The following is a 20780-nucleotide window of genomic DNA, read 5'->3' on the forward strand; positions in this document are numbered from 1 at the left end:
TTGACAGCATCGGTGCTGTAGGGCCTTCACCTGCAGTGGTGGCAGTTCTCACACTCCTGGACCTCCAGTCTTTATGATACTCTTGAACTGGTTTATCGTGTAGGAACAGGTCATCACAGAATCACAGAGTGGTTTGGTTTAGAAGGGAGTTCAAAGTGCGTCTGATCCAACCGCCTGCAATGAGCAGGGACATCTTGCACTAGACTAGGTTGTCCAGAACCACATCCAGCCTGGCCCTGAATGTCTCCAGGGATGGCGCATCCATCACCTCTCTGGGCAACCTGCTCCAGTGTTTTACCCCCTTCACTGTAAAAATTTCTTCCTCTCTTCCAGCCTGAATCTCCCCTCTTCTAGTTTAAAATAATTGCCCCTCATGCTGCCGCAACAGGCCCTGCTAAGAAATCTTTCCCCATTTTTCTAATAGGCCCCTTTTAAGAACTGAAAAGTCAAAATAAGGTCTCCCTGTAGTCTTCTCCAAGCTGAACAACCCCAGCTCTCTCAGCCTTTCCTCATAGGAGAAGTGTTTCATTCAAGGTTTACTGTGGGTTTGTTTGGGTTCTTTTTCAACAATTTTTGGTGAGTCTCTATTAGCATGCTTCCTTGCCTCAACAAGAGATGGTTGTGACAGTGGTTTTGTATAGCGGGCAATGACAGGACATGCCACTTCACCAGGAATCTTCTACCTACTAGATAAAGAACATTTAGCATACAGTCTTGCCACACACCATTAAGAGAAAGGCTGTGTTTCTCTGTAGCTGCAGAGCTAGCATTTAACCTGGATCCATCACTGAAATTATACATGATGCTCTAGAAGATTACAATGCTGGTGGTTTTGCTTGATGAAGGACCTTCACAGAGGTATAAACAAGGCAATTCAAAAATTTAGTATGGATACTTATACTATTGAAACAAAGCAAATTCATCAAAACATTTTGAAATTACTTTTTCATGCCCTTTTTAGAGACATAATTCAGCATTTGGGAGAATGCAATTTGTGTTAAACCTAGTTGGTTACATCAGTCAGGTCACAGAAACTGGACGCTCTTGTGACTGTGCTGTCAAGAGCAATTGGTTCTGAGCTAGCTGCAGAAGTGAAAAGCTTTATGCTTTTTCATGCTCTCGTTGTAGATACAGTAAAAGTGACTCATAGGGTAATGCTAAGATTTTTTTTTTTTTTAATTTTTTTCTTTTACAGATACTCATTTATTTACTCTTGTAAATTTAATTGAACATTTCCAGAAGGAAATTGGACACTGCTACCTAATCAGTAGTGTAAGGGAGTTATTTTTCATTGCTTCTCTTAATACAAAGTCTTGAGGAAAGCAGACACATTTAAGTAGCCAGGCCCAAACAAACAAAAGGAATTGGGTGGTTGGGTTTTTTTCCCTAGTTTCATAAGATTCTGCTCTTGACACAGGTAGTCCTTTTGTCCTAATGCTATAGCCTAGCACTGGTGGTTTGGGTTACAGTCAGAATTTTGTATGTCTGTGTTAAAACTGAGTCAGTGATGGGTGTCTCCAGCAGTTTCAGAGCATGGTAGAGCTCTCAAAGTTTCTTGCAAATGGGTGGCATGTTGAAAAAAGAACCTGATCAGATCCTGCATTGAGAGAGAGTGTAGCAGAACTCTGCTCTTTTACTTGCCTCTTGGTAGCAGCCAGATGGCCATTCATTACATACATACATCCTCAGGCACTGGTCACAAGTTTACTCACCAGTTACTGTTTATGGTAAATATAACTGGGGGATCAGTGGAGACATGGGTCAAAAGGTTGACATTGAGGAAATGAATTATTCTGATTGCATGGGTAAAAGGACCAGGAAATAATTCACTGGCAACACAGTATTGTTTGTCAATCTTGTTATTTTTAAAAGCTTGTTTCAGCCAAAGCAATTATAGATTTTCAGTGAATAGGTGAAGTGTTTCTGGGTGCCTTAAAAACTGAAAAATATAATAATTTCTCCCATCTCCACATGTCACCCAGGTGGCAACGTGCAGAATAAAGACAGTCCATTTGTGAGAGTGGTTTCTGAGTGGCTCAGATTACTGAATGGGGGAAAACTTGTATGAAATTGAGCAGTCTCTGATTTTCCAAGACTTTTTTGAAGAGTTTTTAATTCTTCAATAGAAGGCTCCTAGTGGCAGGAGCTTAAAGAAGCAATATATTGCAGATACAGTAACATATTCTGGAAAAAATAAATTTCTGTCATATCCAGCAGAAGATGGGCTGATAAATCTAAACCATTAATTCATCTGTACACTGAATGAAGTCTTTTACAGTGTCTAGGAGGTCAAAATACAATATATGAACAAGTCTTGGAGTTTGTCCAAGTTAAAAGATCTGTTAAATTGATCTAAAATCTGATATATCCTTTGCAAAACTAAATTATTATGAAGGACAATTCTTTACTTTGCAGACAGTTTGATAATATTGTATGTAAAAATACAGTATTGCTACCTTGCTACCATTAGCAGCTCAGAGGATGTATGTTCTTGTAGATAAAAGCTGGAGCACAGAAGGCCACAATTCACTATTCAGTGTGACGGTAGACAAGCCACTTAATCTCTGGGAAACATTTGACAATTGATCAAGTATTTCACTTTCCTGTCTTGCCTATAGAGATTTACACACTTAAGGACCAGCTCAGCAGTGTTATGGGATCATTGAGTCTTTCAAGCGCTTTGTGGATGAAGTGATAGTAAAGCAGCTTACTCCACTGCAGAGGCTTATTTATGCTATGAAAAAGTATAACAATGTATCTTACATTTCAGGTGACAACGGTGTTGATGCAATACATGTTCAGCAAAGCTTGACTGAACCAACACTGACTATCCAGATATTTCCACATCTGGGGAGAAACAAGATGTTTGGGACCCACATCTCTAGTTTGGAGTGGTACCAAAGAGATCAGATCACATTATCTGTAGTTTAAGGGTTAGGGTGGTTTTCAGTGACAGATGAAGATCTTAATAAGAAGAAGCCTTCAGCTGAATGAAATCCCCCCCAGTGGAGATCATGAGAAGAGGTGATGCCTCTCTCTGGTATTTTCAGTCCTGATATACCAGGTGTTTGAGGAAAAAAAACCCGTAGAATAAGCCACACATCTTTTCTGCTAATGAGGCACTGCATTAGTGAGAAACTAGTTGTGTTTTCTGTTTGTAGGCCAGAGTCAAGCAGGTGCTTTGTCAAAGAGAATAGAGAGATTGGATTGAACTTTACGGTGAAAGCAATGCAATGTACCCGCCAGTGTCTGCCTGTGTCGTCAGTGCCCTCTGCTGGCTGGAGCGTCAGGAACTCCTTAGTAGCTATATTGGTTTTCGTTATGCTCCAGTGAGAGAAGAGGTGAAAAAGGATTTCTGTAAGGATTGTTACACTGTTTCAGTGGGCCACATTCAATATTTTAACTTAAGAACTCTGTGTTTTGGATATCTAAATTTGGTATATGCAGCACGTACTGAAACTGCGTAGGATTTCAAGACAGACTGAGTCTATTATTATTATTCCAGTGCCCTTAATTACTAGCAGTCCTAGAGGTGAGGTACTTTGTTGTGACATTAATAATATTGTTCTTATGAGACTGTAGGGTGCCCTTACCCTTTAAATGGTGGTTGTTAGGTCCCTGCCTTAGGAAATCATCGCTTGACACTGGCAACCTACCATCTCACCTCAATCTGCTAGTAGCCTGAGGGAGCAGTGTGTGCCAGAAGTACACTGCCAACATATGGTATAGTTCTTCTGAGGGATCTTGAAGTGCTATTGAATAAATACATTTTTTGAGATTAAAACAAAGGCAGAGAGGGGTGACTGCATATTATCTGATGTCCATATACATACGGCATTGAACACAATGTTCTGGAATCGTGTGCAGAGAAACAAAATGTTGACTAAATATGTAAAGTAGCAATTGACATTAATTTTCATACTGTCTGTTTGTATCTGATTACTAATCAATAAATACCTTATCAGTCATAAACTAAGGGTTATACAAGCATACACTGAAAATGTATCTGATTACTACTAGCCATGGAGAACTATAATCAATACACCAAGATAGTGGTAACACATTAGTGAATATAATGAAATACAATGTTGTTCCTTTAAAGATGGTAATATTGATTGGTGCCCTTTACCTCCTTGCCCATTACTTTTTTGTATGTAACAAGGGGACAACAAATGCAAGAAGATTTTACAGTCCTGAGTACTACTGGCAGCGAAAAGCCGCTGCAAAAGATTCAGAACTCTTGCACCAAAGAACTGCTCTCTACAGACCCTGATCCTTGACTGGTATACACAAAAACTTAGGACTGATCTTGAATACTGTTTGCTTACATGACTGACATCATAAAGAAAATTACCATGGTGCCTGGTTAAATTTCATTGGAGTTTCCAGAAAAACAGCCAGAAAGGTCTGGGCTAACCACATATCCAAAACCACTTAGAAGTGTTAAGGGGTGAAGTTAGACCAATCTGCTTCCAGCCACCTATACAATGGTTTTCAGTAGGACAGGGAAAAAACTGCCAAAAAAAAAAAAAAAAAGAGATTTATTAAAGAAAGATGAAGAAATTGTTAAATGAGGCAATAATATTTTTTTAAGCCATGCAATAAACGTTTTTTATCTTTGTTATTCTTTGGAGTGGAACTCATAAGTCTGTCTTGAAATCTCAGCACCTAATTTTGCAGGCTGTTTTGCTTTGACAGAATAGGTATCAGTGCAAAGGGCCTTGCACAAGCACACTGAAAAACCTTTCAAATAATTTTTAAGTGTGTGTGCTTGAAGGACAGAATTTAGTTGTCTTCTTAAAAAGGTCATCAATGCTCCATAACTGAATATGTTTTAAAATTATGTACTGTCCTCGCTGTCTTGTTGTTTGTATTGAAAAGTGATGGATAGGTAGATGCACAAATCTAATTTGTGTCTGGGAACTGTCTAGTGCATATTGCACAGGTCGGAAATCTTCCACACAATTCTTTGCTGATATATATGTATATATTGTGATGCAGGGATTAAAGCAAATTTAGCTGGGTTCCTTGGGATGCTAGTCACATACTAGGCTGTCTACAAAGTGGTCTTACTGGCCTGCATCTCAGTCTCTCTCTCCGTGTTGCTATTTTTAATACAGAGAAACAAGAAACTGTAAGGCAAGGACTAGACTATGATTTCACTTCTGTTCAGATTCTGTGCCAATAGGCACCTTTCTTAAAAGTTGCAATAGCTTTGGGTGCCCCAGAATAAGCAACACAATAAACCAGATCCAGATTCTTCAGATAGGGAGCCAGAATTTCAGTTGAAATTTTAGCAGAACTTTTAGATGTTGGAGGAGCCCACTGGAGGTACTCAGACAACTTTCTTTTAGACCGTTTCATCAAAACCAGTTTAGCATTTCCCAGTCCCTAAGTATTGCGAGCCTGAAAGCTTACTAGAAGGGAGACATACAAAATAATGATTGTCAATCAAAACTGAAATGAATGTTTCTTTACTGTTTAATCTTTTGAAAAATAAAACATAAGAAAGGGAAACTACAGGGCTACAGAGACAACTAATGATTACAGGAGGTGCAGTGAATGGAAGGGGAATATTTGGGGGTGGTAGAGTCCGCTTCGGAAGAATACAAGATTGACTTTGAACCTAACATAGTCACCAGCAGTGCAAGGCACAGCATCCCTTTTTGTTCTTTACTTCTTCCTGACTCCATGGAGGCTCTCTGACTCCATCTGACTCTAGCAAAGAATATAGGCAAGACAAATATAATACAGAAGAAAATAATATATTTGGAAAATACTGTAATTTTACATGCATGTAGCCAGCCTGATTCGCACTATGGCAAGAAGTTTGTAGGATTTAAAGCCTGAATTGCAGATATATGTAGGTAACATAAATATCCCAAATGAGCATCTGAAAGGTGGTTTGTAAAGGATTGTGCATTGGAGCATAAGACAGACAGCTACTTATATGAAGACACATTTCTGTGGACATTTTATTGCAATAGTCTGCTTTCCTTTCGTATCCCTTTGCTGGTCTTGGCTGTTCTCAAGAAAAAAGAGATGGGATCAGATGGATAGGTGTAATCTAACAGTATCAGTTACTGTGTTCCTTTACAGTGGGCCTCAGGGAAAGGCTGGCTGTATTAAATGCCAGGTAGATAAAAACTGTTGAATGGGAAGAGACTGGTCTGTCCACGTTCCCCACTGCTTCACTCTTTTGCTTCAGCAGTTCACTTCCTCTGCATCCACTGGGAGGTCTTGGCTGTGCCTCAACTCTTCTGTGATTTCAGCTTGTCATTCCTGCTTTTTTTTTTTTATGTTCCCAATTTTTAGAAACCCTTTGATAACCCAGTTATCACAACCATGGTGTGAAAGGGGAGGGACCTCAGGTACAGTAATTACGATACCATGGCTTTTGTTTACCCAAGATCAAATAACCAATATCAAAGTTGCAGTGAAAATATGTTTTTACAGAGGTGATCAAAAGCAGCTGGCTTTTTTTGTGTGTCAGACAGTCTGCTACATATGTATTTTTTATCCGTGATTCTATTGGAATATTAATGGCAGAAATAGCTTTGACTCAACACCATAACTGTGATGACAAAATTGTCACCCCCTCTTGATAACTTGCTGCCAAAAGCCATAAACCATTATTTCTCCATGTTAAATCTAAAGGCTTCATCTATTCTTATGCATGTCTGTTATGACTGACAACCTGAAAATTCGAAGGCAATGAATATGTGCTTTTTGCTAGATTGAGGCATGAACTTTTTATAAATAAAGGGCTACTATAAATTGAAACCTTAGGCATTTCCATTAGTGAGGCAGGTTGCATGTGTGGGAGGTGGTGATTTATTTATGAGGATCATGCCTAGCTCTGGGGAGACTTTTTAATGTATCCATGCCAGCAGCCACTCTTCACCCATCAGAAGTCCAACAGCCTATTAAGTATCTGACACAATAATTTGAAAAGGTCATTTTATCAAATAAACTGCAGTTAATTGCTTCTAAATGCTTAAACTGTTAATTGCTTCTAAATGCTATACATACATCATAAATAGACTTCTGATAAGGTACTGGGAGCAGTTTTGTTCTGAGGTATCTCTACTACTTTCACACTACTTTTGGCAATGGAATAACATTACACAGATAGCCTTAGAGCTGTCAGCAGACTGCATCAAAAAGTTTGTCCTGAGGTTAGGAATCACATGCATCGGAGGTGTGAAGAAAGGGAGTCCCAGACCCTCAGTGTCACTCATCTTACAGTCTCCACCAGTGGATCTTCCTGAGGGACAAACTGGTTGCCACCAAAGAAACTGCTCAGGAAAGTTCTATGCTCACAGGCTTTTGTCCAAATGGCATAGACAGCTGTATCCCATTGCTAGGACTGGCTGTATGGAGAAACTAGGGCTGGTGACCAGTGCCCATAGGAAATGTAAAGGCAGATCAGATGAGTTGTGTTGGCTAGACAAAACAAGTGAAAGCCAAGGATGGGACATCTGAGATAAGGAGAGGAGGGCTTAGAAGAAGAGGAAAGAAAGAAGGATAAACTGCTACAGCTCATATTCTGAATAATGAAGCTGCAATATTTGAAGTGAATATTTACATGAAAGTCAGAATATTTAGAAGAGTTATGAATATATTTAATTGAAAGAAAAACCACAGTGTCCCTGTAAGTATTGTGAAAAGTGGAGAAACGTTACATTAATCAGACAAATGTTATGCTGCAAAGTCCCACAGATCTAAAGTTAAGTCAAATATTTTTCAGTTAATTTTCATATGGAATAAAATGAATTCCTGCATAGAGCATCAAACCTATTGATTCCTGAGGACCTCAATGAGGTCCAGCTTACGATGTATTTAACTGCTTAACTTGAAGTATACAAAATGGTATTATCTACCTTTTTTTTTTTTTAAGATAACTGTTAAAAATGTAAACTGTAAAAAAAGTTCCTAATTCTGGATTGTCCTTTGGTGTAATCCATATCTACAGATCAGTATACCTTTGGCACAAATACTAGTTTATAGAACTAAACTGAAGAAATACATTCAAGCTGAAGTGTCACCTATGCAATAGAAAAGGTTACCTGATACAAATAAGACCATATGCCTTTCAGGAATGTTTTTTTCTTCGTAAATAAAACATACAGAATTTCAAACACAGCCAGAGAAAAGAATATTCTCACTTTCATAGATCATCTGTATTAATGTTCTGAAAATCAGAATTAAACTCAACAGATTAAACATGGTTATCTTATCGGATGAAGAACTACTAGAAGTACGTGTATCATTTGCTTCTAAATCATATCTAGTCACAGCTGTGACAGTGCTATGTTTTGCAATTGTTGCATTGAGTATATTATTTCCAAAGGTAGATTGGAAATCATCTGTTTCAGGATGTGTAGATAATGTCACCTTAATCTGAGACGGTAACAAAAATACGGTTCTGTTAGACAGGATCTTTTCTTCAGAGTCTTCTATATTAAAAAGTGCATTTGAGGATATCTGAATGCAAATATCTTGTGAAATGCAAACATGGAGGTAATGGATGTCATTTATATCAGCTCTGGGTTCACAACTCTGCCCTGCATAACAGCGGCAATCAAATTTTTCTATGAATGTTTGCAGATCCTGAAATGCTGGCTGCCCTTGTAGAGTATATTTTCCATCCTTTGTCATTTGAATGACAATATTGTCAGGGTTTAAGTGAAGATAGTCACTGGAATTCCATTTTTTCCGTACACAGGCACCAGAGTCTTGGCATAACACCTGACTACAGATTCTGGCTGCCATTGTGACATTGATGAGGTATGGGGTCAAGGTCCTCCTAAGGTAGTTGTCCAGAGTTCTGCAGGTGTTCTGTGAAAAGAATATCATATCTGCATAGTTTAGTATGGAAAGCATTAAAATGCTGTCATTCTAACACCAGTGTACTGTAGTGGATATCTATGAATGTTTCTTCTGAGGTTTTGATATTAGATAACAGTTCCAACTAGTTGTTGGAAGCAAGTTTATCTGAGAAATTGCTACACAGTTCAAGGATCTCAGAAAATTTATGTGGGTAGTTGCTGGAGATGTGATAAAAAACACTTATATCAGAAAGCCGACAACTTTAGGCTTTCATTTTATCTGTATATTTCATGTAGCTTCTTAAATCAGATGCATTTAAAGAAGTTACATGAAGGATCGAAGTTCCTTTTTATGGTCTTGAATGGTTTCAAGGGATCTTGGAAGAAAATCTCACTTCTTCAGCCTGAACAAATAATTTTTCTATCAAATCATCTCTATGAGACTCTCTTCAATTTTGCCCAGACGTGAATTGGCTGCAGGAAAAGGGAGCTTTCACAGCATTTTTGAATGGAAAGCATTTTGGGAGGATGATCAAATTGGATGTAAGCTAAGAGAATTGAGTATTTGAATTGATCACAAAGGTGACATATATTCTGTGTATGCTTGGCACAGTTTAATAATCAGAGGCTTTGGAAACTCTTTGTTTCTGATACTGTCTTCTTAGGGCATTTGCCTAATACCACATATAGATACAGCTAATATTTACACCTGTGGAGATCCCTTTGGTGAATATGAGGTATAGGTAGGGTTTTTGTTTTTCTTTTAGGTATAGATAAAAACCCTGCCTAGAAATTTTGGTTGATGCAATTCTTGCAGAAGGTAGGCGCACAGTAATAGTTCATTGCTGAAAGGCTACTGACTCTGATAGCTGTAAAAAAGAAGGTGTGATTAGTGCACAAATGCATAGTCTGACTGGGCTGTGGAAAGTTCTGTTTCCTCACATGAATCTCAAAATTCAAGCGGTAAAAGTTGTTGCTTATCAGTGGTCTGATACTGCACTAATAGGCGAAAAAAAAACCAAACCCTTAAAGTGCAACTGATATCCTTTCTCAAACGCAGGCACATACAATAAAGTCAAGATCAGATGCTTTTGGGAGTTTGACCCTAACAACTGGGAGGTTTATTTGGCTATGCTATGACAGGAGGCCCAGCAATGCTTTAGAGTTTCAGCTCTTTGCTCTTAGAAGACTTTTAAGAGTCTCCCCATACAGAAGTTTATTATATCTAGCTTGCCTGTGTATGAATGAGCTAGTTCAAATTTATTTGAACATCCTTGTAACAATGTTTCTCAAACTATGTTTTTTCCCTTCCTAAAACAAACTAGATTTTTTTCCCTTTTCTGACCCAGATCCTTCTTACTATGAAATTAATCAAAGTAGTACTTCCAACACACACAACAGGCTGGCGCTGAAATTTCGCAGACTGACTCCTAGTGCTTTAAATAATCTTGCTAAATGCACTACTTTAAAAAGTAGAAGAATCTTTTAAAATTTGTTTTGGGCAAGCACAAGTAATTTTTTTCTGTACCTCAAGACTGCAATGCAATGAAAATATAGGAATTCTTTCCTTAAATTAAGTGTGAACTTGCCTACAGTTACCACAGTAGTTGTCCAGTTACTCAGATCCAACACCAATACTTTAAAGAACTGTACTCTTACTCTGTGTGGTCAGTGACAATCTTCATATGCCTCAAACGTGCTTGCTTTTTTGACTCAGTAAGACTGCTGGCAATATAGAGTCATCATTATAAATGTAGAAGATCTTATGTAAGTAATCATAATGCTTTATGTCCTTTTCACTTTATAGCTCTTTAAAAATGTCATGTTATAATTAATCTGGCATACCTTATTTTGTGTTAAATTCATATCACCCCAGATCACAATTCCAGAAGCACCCAGTGCAGCAGATTCTCCGATGGTATTTACCAAGTCATCCTGAGGGGAAACATGTTATAGCTTACTTACATCAGTATGATTCTTTGTACAAGTGCAAAGGGTATAATGCGTATGGTAAATTACATATCCAAAATAACTACTTTGAGGACATCAAGTAATTATGCACTGTGCAAACATTCTGCTCTCAATTACACTGTTTTATTCTGGGATTGGGTTGCACAGGTGACGCCAGAAAACGTTGCCAACTATATCCAATTTATGTATGTCATCTGGTTAGAAAAACAAGGCTGTAAAACTGAGATGGTGGTTAGGCGTATGACATACACTCCTCCAACCATTTTAAATTATGTTTTGCTGCATTGCCTTGACACTGCTCAGAGTTGGTAGTAGCTGGTTTCAGTAATGCTGCCTGAAGCAAAGGCTGGACAGCACAGCTGTTTTGGTTGTTTGGTTTGGTTTTTGGGTTTGTTTATTTTTGTGTGTGTGTTTTCTTTAAACTTCATATCATGTACCAGAAAGTGCTAAGGCAGAAAAGTAGCAAGAGAAAGAGCTTTCATCAACAGCAATCAATTTTCTCCAGAGGATGGCTCTGGCCTTTTACAGAGATTAGTCTGGGAAATTTGTTTCTGCTCATATCTCCTTTTAGGGTCAGCTATTAACCCAGCCCTAACAAAATCTTAAAGCTCATCCGGCCTGCGAGAGGACTAAGAAAAAGAACAGAGGGAAAACACAGCACATGAAAAGACAGAATGTAAGGATTACAGGATTTAAGTGATTGGTTAGGAACCCAGTAGGGACCCTGAGAGCACCCCTTGCTCCCTGAAGGTATCCACAGAACTGGGGACAACGCCCGGTGATGCTGTATCTAGAATGTGAGATGACAACAGACACAACGCATTCACCATTACTACAACATCTAGCTTCACTTTCCTCATGGTCTGGATGACCAGGAAGAGATTCCCCAAATTGGTGCCATCTGTTATAGCGTGAGTGTATATAAAAATATGAAGAGGAAAGTATAGCCATAACTGCAATAAGATGATTAGACCTTAATCAGAGCCTAACCTTGCCTAACCCATGAGATGCTGAAATACTATTTAGAAAGCTACTTGAGTACAACTAGGGACAGAATTTTCTCACTATCTTGTAACCCTTATTTAAGGTCTGTCTCCACTCACCTGGGAGAGATATTCCTCATAGACATCTGTGAAGACTGGACGTGTATATACAAAAACTGGAAGAGGATGAGTAGCATTAGAGACATAAGAAATTCTAATGGCTTCTTGAACTCTGTTACGAACAAAGAGCTGGGCATTTCTGGAAGATCTTAAGGCTGTCTCTAGATAGATAGATGGATAAAGTGCTGTGCTTTTCTCCCACAACCAATTAAGCTCATTATTTCTTTCTATTTCAATATCTAAACAGGTCCCTGTGTAATTATGTGGGTTTTGTTTGTAATCATAGTTATAACAGTCTGGATAAAGGTAATATCCCCACAGACGATTTGGCTTCATTTCTATGCCCAGCTTTAAAGATTCCAACATAATTGATTTTGCTGCAGCTTCAAATTCCATTTTGGCTATAATCCTGGCTTCGGCTTCTGATAGACTGAGGTCTCTCTGCTGAACCAGTTCAATGGATTCCTGCCTATAAATGTCTTTTGATCCCCAGTTTCTTATCCATACAGGTCTCCAGTTTTCCCAGTCAATGACAGCCAATCCAAATTGCTCATCTGAAGGAATATAGAACTGGATGTCCTCTTTGGCTTTCTTTAAATGATTCTCCAGCAGTGAGAGTTGAGGGAGTCCTCCATTTAACGCCTCTCCTGTGATTTCATTTTTGTAAGGATAGTAGCCAAGCCTGTCTGGGTAGAAAAGAGTGATGTTTTGCCCAGTGGCTGTCTTCAGTGTGCTTCCAATGAAGGAAAAAAAATTCATGTCCAGCTGTACTCCAGTCCTTTCAGTACAAAGCTCTGTAGGAGCATTCCAGATAGAAAGGAAGGGTGAATTATGAACAAGTGGACGAGCTCTTATGTTCAGAGATGAACAACAACACACTAGAAGAGTGGCAAATACCATACCAGATGCTATAGGATACGTATAGGTAACACAAATACCAAAACTTTGTTTTACAGTTTCCATTGTAGCATGTGCAGTGACATTAGGTGGTTTTGATTGGACAAAAACTAAATGCACTCTGGGTGTTAGAAGGTTGGCTCTCTGTTAAATGCTTTACCATACAATATATTACTTCAGATTAATACCTATTAAGCAATATTCCTTGGGTGTAAAATTGGGGTGTTCTTTATATGAGGCTCTCCATCATTTCAGGCTGTAGGAAGCTTTTCAACAACTTCTGAAACCTAATGCAGAAAAAGAGACAGATGTGGATAAAGCAAGAGATGATAAATGTTTAATTTCTAACCATGAAACACATGCATGTGATTTTGAATTTATTGTAATCTTTGAATAAAATTCTCCTATGGAGCAGAAGCATAATATGTAATCATAGAGTAAATAAATTGTATATATATAAAATCGTATATATATATAAAGTAGGTATAAAACTGACAGTGGAATGGTATCCAGCGAGTCGTGTATCTGAATGAGTATGCTCAATAGTAGTCTTGATTGTACCTGTGACTGAAGTCTGTAAGCAGTCTCACAATATCTTCTCTTAATAAACAGTAATGTATATGTACCATTTCTCACCTATTTCAAAATATAGCCCTAGCTCTTATTTAATTAATTTTACAGAGTACTTAGGGGAAGTTAAAAGATAACACAAAACTGGAATCTGGACTGCTGTATATATGCAAGAAAACAATCCATGTACACTCATTTAACTCGGTGAGGTATCTGAAATATTATAGGTACTCTATCTTCTGTCCAGAGCTCTATTAAACAGGCTCAGAAGCTATGTATCATCTTGGTATACGGCCATCTTTATGTTGCTGGAGGCTATTTGAGATCTACAGATTAAGTGACCCCAAGTCTGCTTGTACGTGTAATTCATTAGGAGAGCTGAAGTTGTCCATACACCCACAGTGAGCAGTCACACTTTTATTGAAGAACATCATGGAAGCGGTGGCAGTCATGGTGCAGTCATCAACTTTTACATAGTAGCCCAGGAGCTAAAGCATTCCTCGGTGCAGTAACTCACTTGAACCCACTTCCCTCCTGATTTTGAAATAGCTCAAACTTGGACCCGTCACTTTCCATAGGAGCCTCATGACAAGGCCATAGGGTATCTAAGGAGTACATAGAAGTGTGCACAAAAATATAGGAGCCACCATGAAGAGGGCCACAGTGTGGCTGGCAGTGTAAAGTCTCTGAGATTAAAAAAAAAAAAGCCAAAAAAGATTTTGATTTGCATTTACTGAATTCAGCTGGGAGTGAAAATCCACAAATCTCTGGTTCCTACACCCTGAATTTTCCCTCTCTTTCCTGTGTTTTACTTAGTGTAAAACAAGCTGTATGGGCACAGAATCTTAGATCTCTCTTCCCCCAACAGCACATACAGACAATAGGTTGCAATTATTATCCATTTGCATTTTTTCATCCTCCCTCTGGCTGCATGGTTATATTTCTGATGTGTTTCGGTATAATGGCAAACTGCCTCCATCCATCAAATTGTTACATAAGCAGGAAAGTTTGACAGTTTAATGGGAGGTTGATAGAGACTTGAACCTTCCCAAATCCAGCCTCAAGCCAGGTTCACAGCAGAGATTGTTGTAGTAGTAGTACAAAGAGTTTCCCTGTGTGTGTTCACTGTTTGATCACATCTGAATCCACTGAAAACTACAGATTTGCTTTGTCTGAGAGAGAAAACCATGTATGAAAGGAACTATTATGGGGGGGTGAGAGAAGGCAGAGCAGCATGACTGAAATCTAGAACTATGGGGATCAAAACAACAAAGGAACCTATGCCAACAAATGGACTAGATCCTGCCCCTGGTCACAGACTTCACACTCTCTGGAGTTTATTCTGGGATTCTTCTTAATTTGAAGGTAATTTGCCTCTTATGAGGACTAGGAGGAAATGAAAGACAAATGAAAAAGTTGTACTGGAGGAGGAGATCTCTAGGAGTCAAGTTTGCCAGACGAGGGAGGATGTATGCATTAGAGGGATCCTCGAGACATGCCAGAACCCATACTCTTAGGCTCCCAGATTAGCAAGTCTATTTTGAAGATCTCACTGTGCTTCTTCCTCATCCATCATTTCTGATGCCAACAGGCAGTAGAGATCTTTTCCCTTTTATTCCTTTTCTTCCTGGGCACATTGCCAGCTCTTGGCCATTTTGTCAGTGGAGAAGCATAGAGCCGCTAGCCATTCCTTTTGCTGGGTCCCCAACCTGGCTGAGAAGGGAACAACAGCTGCTTCAATATTGTTGTCTTAGAGCTCTCTGGATATGTGAATGAAAACAGCTACTCAAAGACATAAGCATGCACAGCTGAAAAACTGGCAAATAGGCACCCAGAGCAAGGGCTCTTGGAAGACAGTTTGGCAGCAGAGAAAGACTTTTTTTCTTTAAAAGCAGAACCTTATAGTCCTGGAGTAGGAAGTGCAAGTAGAAGGGGCAGAAAGCGCATCCATGCAGTATCTTCAAGCATCACTTCAGAACTCATTACCAGATGTACAAAAGACAGGCAAGGAAGGGAAGCAAAATGTAGCATAGGTGGCGAGGTGCAAAGTACAACAGACCTATAGATGCAGCAGCTTCCTCCTACAAGCCATGATAGCACCTCCATCTTCCCAGTGGCACTGCTAGTCTCTAGAGCCCAATTTCTGACCATAAATCAAGCAACTTAAAGCACATTGTACATTCTCTACCAGGAGTGTCATCAGCACTTCTCTTCCACAGACCTGCACAAACTTTCAGCTAGGATTTTGGCCCAGTCATCCTCTTTCCCCCAGTGTTCACGGTGCTATGTGAATATCTGCAGAGAACTCCATGACCTTTCACAAAGAGCTGAGCTGTGCTCCAGTGTAGTTCTGCACTTCTTTATTTAGCTTAGCTTTTATTTTCTCCCTTACAGGAAAGCTTTTTGTTCGTTCTTCAATGGTCAAGTTTTCATAAACATTTTGGAAGAAATGGAAACCAGTGCCTTGAAAGCTAGACTACCAGTCAAGAAGGCCAAGAGCTGTAAAGGAAAAGTGAAACAACAGGTACTTGAGACCCTACAATCAAGAGGTATGTATGGTGACTGCCTATTGCTTTCAACAAGCTTGAATCCTCCTTCATGGTCAAGTTCTCTTGGGATGATGAATAAGCAGCAGCAGACAGGAGTTCTCACAGTTGTGTTTGCATTCCTTCACCTAGTCTTCAATTGTCCACTTCTTTTATCTTAAAAAGCCTTATCAATCACAGGAGGCAAACAAGTTCTTAGTATAGAAATAGCAGACGCATTGAAGCCTAAACATTCCTACAGATACTTCATCATTCTGCACCTGCTGATATGATAACTAAAGAAATCCTGACAAGAAGCAGTTTTATAAGATAGACTTATATTATAGATCTGATCACCAGGAAACAAGGTATGGCTTGTTCCAAGAGCAACACTTCATTTACATGGGATCTGCTTGATGAGTCTTGTAGAAAACAAGGCTTCACACACTTCCCCCAACTGCCCAGACATGACAACAGGAAAAAGCCATCTCTCCTCTGATCTAAACGCTTTGAGCCTCTCCTCATATGACAACTGTTATAATCCCTTATTCATTTTTGTAGCAATTTGCTGGACTTGCTCCAGTATGTCCATTTCCTTCTTGTACTGGGGAAATGGCACTGGGGTGGAGACAACACTACAGGTGTGGCATCACCACTTCTAAATAGAGAGATTAAACACATTCCTCTTCAGGTTATTCCTTGCCAGGTGTGGGACTTTGCATTTGCTTTTGTTGAACTTCATGAGGTTCCCATCAGCCTGTTTCTCCAGCCTGTGAAGGTCCCTCTAAGCAGTAGCATGACCCTCTAGTGCATCAGCCACTCCTCCCAAGTTTGCATTGTTTGCAAACTTGCCAAGGGAGCACTCTGTTCAGCTAATTAATCAAGATGTGAAATGGTACTGGACCCAGTATGAGCCCTTATTGTACATCACTTGAAATGGGCCTCCAGCTGGACTTCCTGGCACTGATCACAGCCCTTTGAGCTTGGCAGTTCAGCAAGTTTTCAGTTTCACCATCCATTTATCTAGCTTGTACTTCATCATTGAAAATGTTACAAGAGACAGCGTTGAAAGTCTTGCTAAAATCAACAGAATCTGCAATAAAACCAATATCATCTGCTCTTCCTTTGTTCATAAAGCCAGTCATCTCTTTGTAGAAGGCTGTTGGGTTGGGCAGGAATGATTTCCTCTTTCTTAATACATGCTGACTACTTCCAATCACATTTTGTGCTTAATGTTCGGGAATGTTTTCCAGAATTATTTGCTCTGTCAGCCTCCCAGGGATTGAGGTGGGGCTGGGCTGACCAGCCTATAGTTCTTTGGATCTCCTTTTTTTGGCTTTTTTTAAGATGAGTGAAATTTGTTTTCTTGCAGTTCTCAGAATCCTCACTCAATAACCATGGCCTTTCAAAGATTATCACAAATGGCCTTCCAATGACATCAGGCAGACAATTCAACACATACAGCTTCTCATAGACACATGAAGTCATGCCCCATAGACTTGTGTATGTCCAGTCTGTTCAGGTGTTCCCTAACCTGATCCTCCTCCAGTGAAGGCAAGTCTTCCCTCCACCACTCATTTTTTCATTCCAGAAAGGACTGCGGTGGTAAAGCCATTTAGTACCTCTGCCTCTTCCAAGTCCTTTGCCACTGGACCTCCTGCCTGCCCCATTCAGTGTTGGGCCCACATCTGCTGCTGCTGACAGACATGTAGAGCCCTTCATGTTGCCCTTAACATCTCTGCCCAGACTCAACTCCAAGTGGGCTTAGGCTTTCTTAATCCAACCCTTACACCTCAGACAGTGTCTATTCCTCCCAGTTCACTTGTCCTTGCTTACCATTCACGTGTTCTTCCTTTTTATGTCCAAGTTTTGTCAGGCGATCCTCCTGCTTTTTCTTGATTTCCTACATGTGGACCATTTTTGAGCTTGGAAAAGGTGATTCTTGAAAGTCAATCAGCTCCTGGATCCATCTTTCTAGGGCTGTCTTCCATGCGATTCTTCCAAGCTGATGCCTAAAGACATCAGTGTGCTCTCCTGAAATCAGTGGTTGTGATCTTGCCATTTGCCTCTTTTGGGGACCCTGAACTTCACCATTGCATAATCACTGCAGCCAAGACTGCCTCCAACCTTCACCCTCCCTGTTTGTAACTGTAAGGTTCAACAAAGCATTTCCCCTTGCTCACTCTTTGCTGTTTTATCCAAAGTGACATTTCCCAAGATGGTACAGACTGAGACTTCAATAACAAACTAAAAGAAATCCATACTGAAATTCTGAGGGAAAGTATTTTCTACTTATGTAAATACATCTTATTAAAATGGAATAATAGTATCACACATAGAGAGCTGAGATATACTGGCATTTGCCAGGACAGCGATCCTTCATGGGATTGGTTTTGTCCTAACAAAGTGGGATAACCTCAGAAAGGAGCTGTGGTACTGGTTCAGCTTTTACTCTGCCCCTGGCTCTGGTTATAAAAGATTTCTTGCACCCAAAGTCAGAAAACTGCAGGACACACATTTTATTCTTTTTTCCTACAGGCTTTTTTTATGAGTGGATTTCAGCAATATGCTGATTTGATGTAGAGGGAAAGAGGAAAGCATTGTTTTGAATCCTGTATTTGCTGGTTTAGCTAGAACATATTTATTTTTGGCTAATGTTGCAAAATTTGATTTAACTGATTGTTGGGAAATGGTGCTTCTCCAAATCTTGCTGTAATATGCTCTGCAGGGTATAAATTAATACATTATTGTATGCAATAATTTCCAGTTAAAAGGATTGCCTGTAGCCCCACCTAACAATGACAGCTCTGATAGATGTTGTTCTTTTTGGTCTTCTTGAGCATCGGCCTGAATGAGCTGAGTCATAAAGCCATCCTTTTTGTCAAAAAGTCAATATCTTTACAATATATTAACACTAATTGCTCTGGGACTACCTGACTAGAAGTACATACTGATGGATCTAAATGCCCTTTGTCTAAGGAAATAGCTTCTGCTTTATTTTCCCAAATTTGGCATTTGTAAAGGTTAAGTATTAGAGGAAATCATATTAATTTTCATGGTTTAATTATTTCATCATTTTTTGCAGCATGAACTGCACTGCAGAAACACACAATTGAAAGTACAGCAAGTGTGTGCCTGTATTTTGGTAGCTAGTCAGTCATATATGCCAGGGGACCCTGAAAAAAAGTGCCCCACTTGGCCACAGACAGAAAATAAAAGGGAGAGGAATACTATACATACCTTTGGACTTCACACAAATGTTATGCACCACAACCAGATGATGTATCCCATCAAATAATCATTATGTTATTTGGCTTATATTCAAGAAGTGCCACTAAACATTAGAAGGATTCAGGTTTGGGCTTTTTTTAAATGAAAATTAGACATAAGAGTCCATGTTTAGCCTTGAAATGATTAGACATTGCTTAGTGAAGTCAGACCTAACATTACAAATAAACTTAAGCCAATAAGTACAACCAGTATCTGACACTGTGATTTCAATAAATCTTAACCACATTGCTCAGATTTCAAGAAAAAAAAAAAAAAAAGCCAAAACCATGGAATCTCAGTTTCCCTGGTTTAGTTTGAATGCTGAGGAAGCAGTGGTGCTCCTCATGACTTCTGAGGGAGAAGATGGGTGTTACTGAGCTATGGTATCTGGTTGAACAATAGCATGTAGAAATACTTTTAAGCCCAAGTTATCAGTATAATTTTGGGTTATAAATGACATAGTTTAAATGCTTATTGACTGTTTCTTGCATTGCACACAATGTGTTGCTGCCTATTAATTAGTAACAGAAAATAGTAACAGAAAATACAGATGCAAAAATTGGTTGGGCTTTTCTCCTGTGCCAAGGAAAATATGAATTCAGGAGTTGGCATGTGGAACTGGTTTGTTTTGGGTTTGGTTTGTGGTTTGTTTTTTTTTTTTTTGATAGGGCAGAAGAATCTAAGTCTTTAAATCCTTCTAAAGCTGTGGTGCAATGGTCAAATACACAGATGGGACCAGAATATTGAGGATTTAGTCCCTATTCTTTCATTTTCATATAAACACTAATTATGTTAGTATAAAAATAATTTCCAACAATACAGAAAAAACATGGTACTGGACAGTGTAACTTTGTAAGTTATTTGGTCAAGTTGCTTTATATCTTCCTTCATCTTGAAGGCTATGAAAACAAAGTTGTGAAAGATATCTAAAGACTCCAGCTTCTGTGAACAGATCAGAACTGATCAAATCCTAAGGAGAAGTAGAATAGACTCCTAGGATCTGAGAAATGGACTAAGGATATGTTAAATTAGTGTTAACAAACTTGGAACTTGAAGCAGAATCCTTCTTCTGGATGAAGAGAACAGTATCACTGCTGGAACTTCAGCTTGGAGAGGGTTTAAACCCTGCTATATATTTATTTATTTTATGAGGTGCAGTCCTTGGGCTAGAGGCTGTTTGTTCCTTGCAAAGAGGTTTCGTAGTCATGACACAACCACAGAGGAAATGCAGAATAACCCTCTAGTTATATTGCATTCCCTCCTTGGGCCATTTTGGCATTTCTAAAAGAGAAGTCACTGATATTCAATTAACCCAAACACACACTGATGTTGCGATGATAACATTAATATCTGTGAGGAATAGGGTGCTCCTCAGAATGAAGGTCCTCCTCTGGGAGTATGAGCCATCAGTGCTGCACACCTGATGGGAAGTTTAACCCGATGAGACATTAAATGGGAAGGATGGTCTTTGCATAGCAGGATGTAACCTCATTGTTATGAAGTAACCTCATTGTTATGAATGCATTTAAGCTGCACTTCTCTGTGAAATTAGAATTTTCTAAGCACTTACTTTTGACAGTGGTTCCTAAACTCCACCTTCATTTCACTGTAAT

The 20780-nt window shown here is 39.1% G+C and overlaps 1 protein-coding gene and 1 long non-coding RNA gene across 3 annotated transcripts in view; one reads left to right on the top strand and one right to left on the bottom strand.

Moving 5' to 3' along the window:
* The first annotated feature begins 134 nt into the window (after window positions 1-134).
* Window positions 135-1256, top strand: LOC133222916 (uncharacterized). The gene is made up of 3 exons (XR_009728412.1): window positions 135-858; window positions 962-1091; window positions 1196-1256. It is a non-coding gene; the product is annotated as an uncharacterized LOC133222916 (long non-coding RNA).
* Window positions 1257-7603: 6347 nt separating this feature from the next.
* The window catches only part of SPAM1 (sperm adhesion molecule 1), a 28063-nt gene continuing 14886 nt past the window's right edge, over window positions 7604-20780 (bottom strand). For both annotated transcript variants that reach the window (XM_061372962.1, XM_061372961.1), the window contains exons 2-4: window positions 11906-13089; window positions 10677-10766; window positions 7604-8841 (exon numbers count right to left, since the gene is read on the bottom strand). In XM_061372962.1, the coding sequence (XP_061228946.1) occupies window positions 8137-8841; window positions 10677-10766; window positions 11906-12868 (1758 nt within the window). In that variant the 5' untranslated portion in view covers window positions 12869-13089 and the 3' untranslated portion in view covers window positions 7604-8136. The remainder of the gene's footprint in view (window positions 8842-10676; window positions 10767-11905; window positions 13090-20780) is intronic.

The sequence above is a fragment of the Neopsephotus bourkii genome, unplaced genomic scaffold (genome assembly GCF_033783945.1).
Source record: "Neopsephotus bourkii isolate Nb327-2 ecotype Australia unplaced genomic scaffold, CSIRO-AGI_Nbou_v1 NB_1624, whole genome shotgun sequence".
NCBI classification, from domain to species: domain Eukaryota; kingdom Metazoa; phylum Chordata; class Aves; order Psittaciformes; family Psittacidae; genus Neopsephotus; species Neopsephotus bourkii.